We start from the raw sequence: 456 nt of genomic DNA, 5'->3' as shown, positions 1-456 counted from the left end.
ACCCCGCGCACGACACGCGCCCGTTCGCCCCCGAGTCCCGGTCCCACACGCTCAGCACGCCCACCACCGTCCCCACCGATGCGTCCTCGGGCACCGGCACCGACAGCGACGTCACCCGCACCTCGGGCGCGTTGTCGTTCACGTCCACCACCTCCAACACCACCTTGCAGTGGCCCGACAGCGGCGGCGTCCCCTTGTCTGTCGCCTTTATGTGCAGGTCATAGAGAGCAACTGCCTCAAAGTCCAGGGCGCCCGTCAGTCTGATCTCCCCGGTTCTGGCATCGATACTGAACAGATCCGAGGCAGAGGGAGGAACAAAACTATCAATTTCATACATCACTTCTTGATTACTTCCTAAGTCTGGGTCCATGGCACTTACTCGCAAGACCAGTGTCCTCTCGGAGGTATCTTCGGGCAAAAGAACGTTATACACCGACTGGTTGAACTGGGGCGCGT

The 456-nt window shown here is 60.3% G+C and overlaps 1 protein-coding gene across 1 annotated transcript in view; it reads right to left on the bottom strand.

Moving 5' to 3' along the window:
• LOC104397742 (protocadherin alpha-C1-like) overlaps positions 1-408 on the bottom strand; it is a gene marked incomplete at its 5' end in the record, with an annotated part of 52,330 nt that extends 51,922 nt beyond the window's left edge. Inside the window, 1 exon segment of the mRNA XM_010007750.1 lies at positions 3-408. Within this exon segment, the coding sequence (XP_010006052.1) occupies positions 3-408 (406 nt within the window).
• Positions 409-456: the final 48 nt, after the last annotated feature.

This window comes from Chaetura pelagica, unplaced genomic scaffold (genome assembly GCF_000747805.2).
Source record: "Chaetura pelagica isolate M959 unplaced genomic scaffold, ChaPel_1.0 scaffold662, whole genome shotgun sequence".
NCBI classification, from domain to species: domain Eukaryota; kingdom Metazoa; phylum Chordata; class Aves; order Apodiformes; family Apodidae; genus Chaetura; species Chaetura pelagica.
The sequence above is the reverse complement of the archived record's forward strand: the minus strand, read 5'-3'. Positions and strand labels throughout refer to the sequence as shown.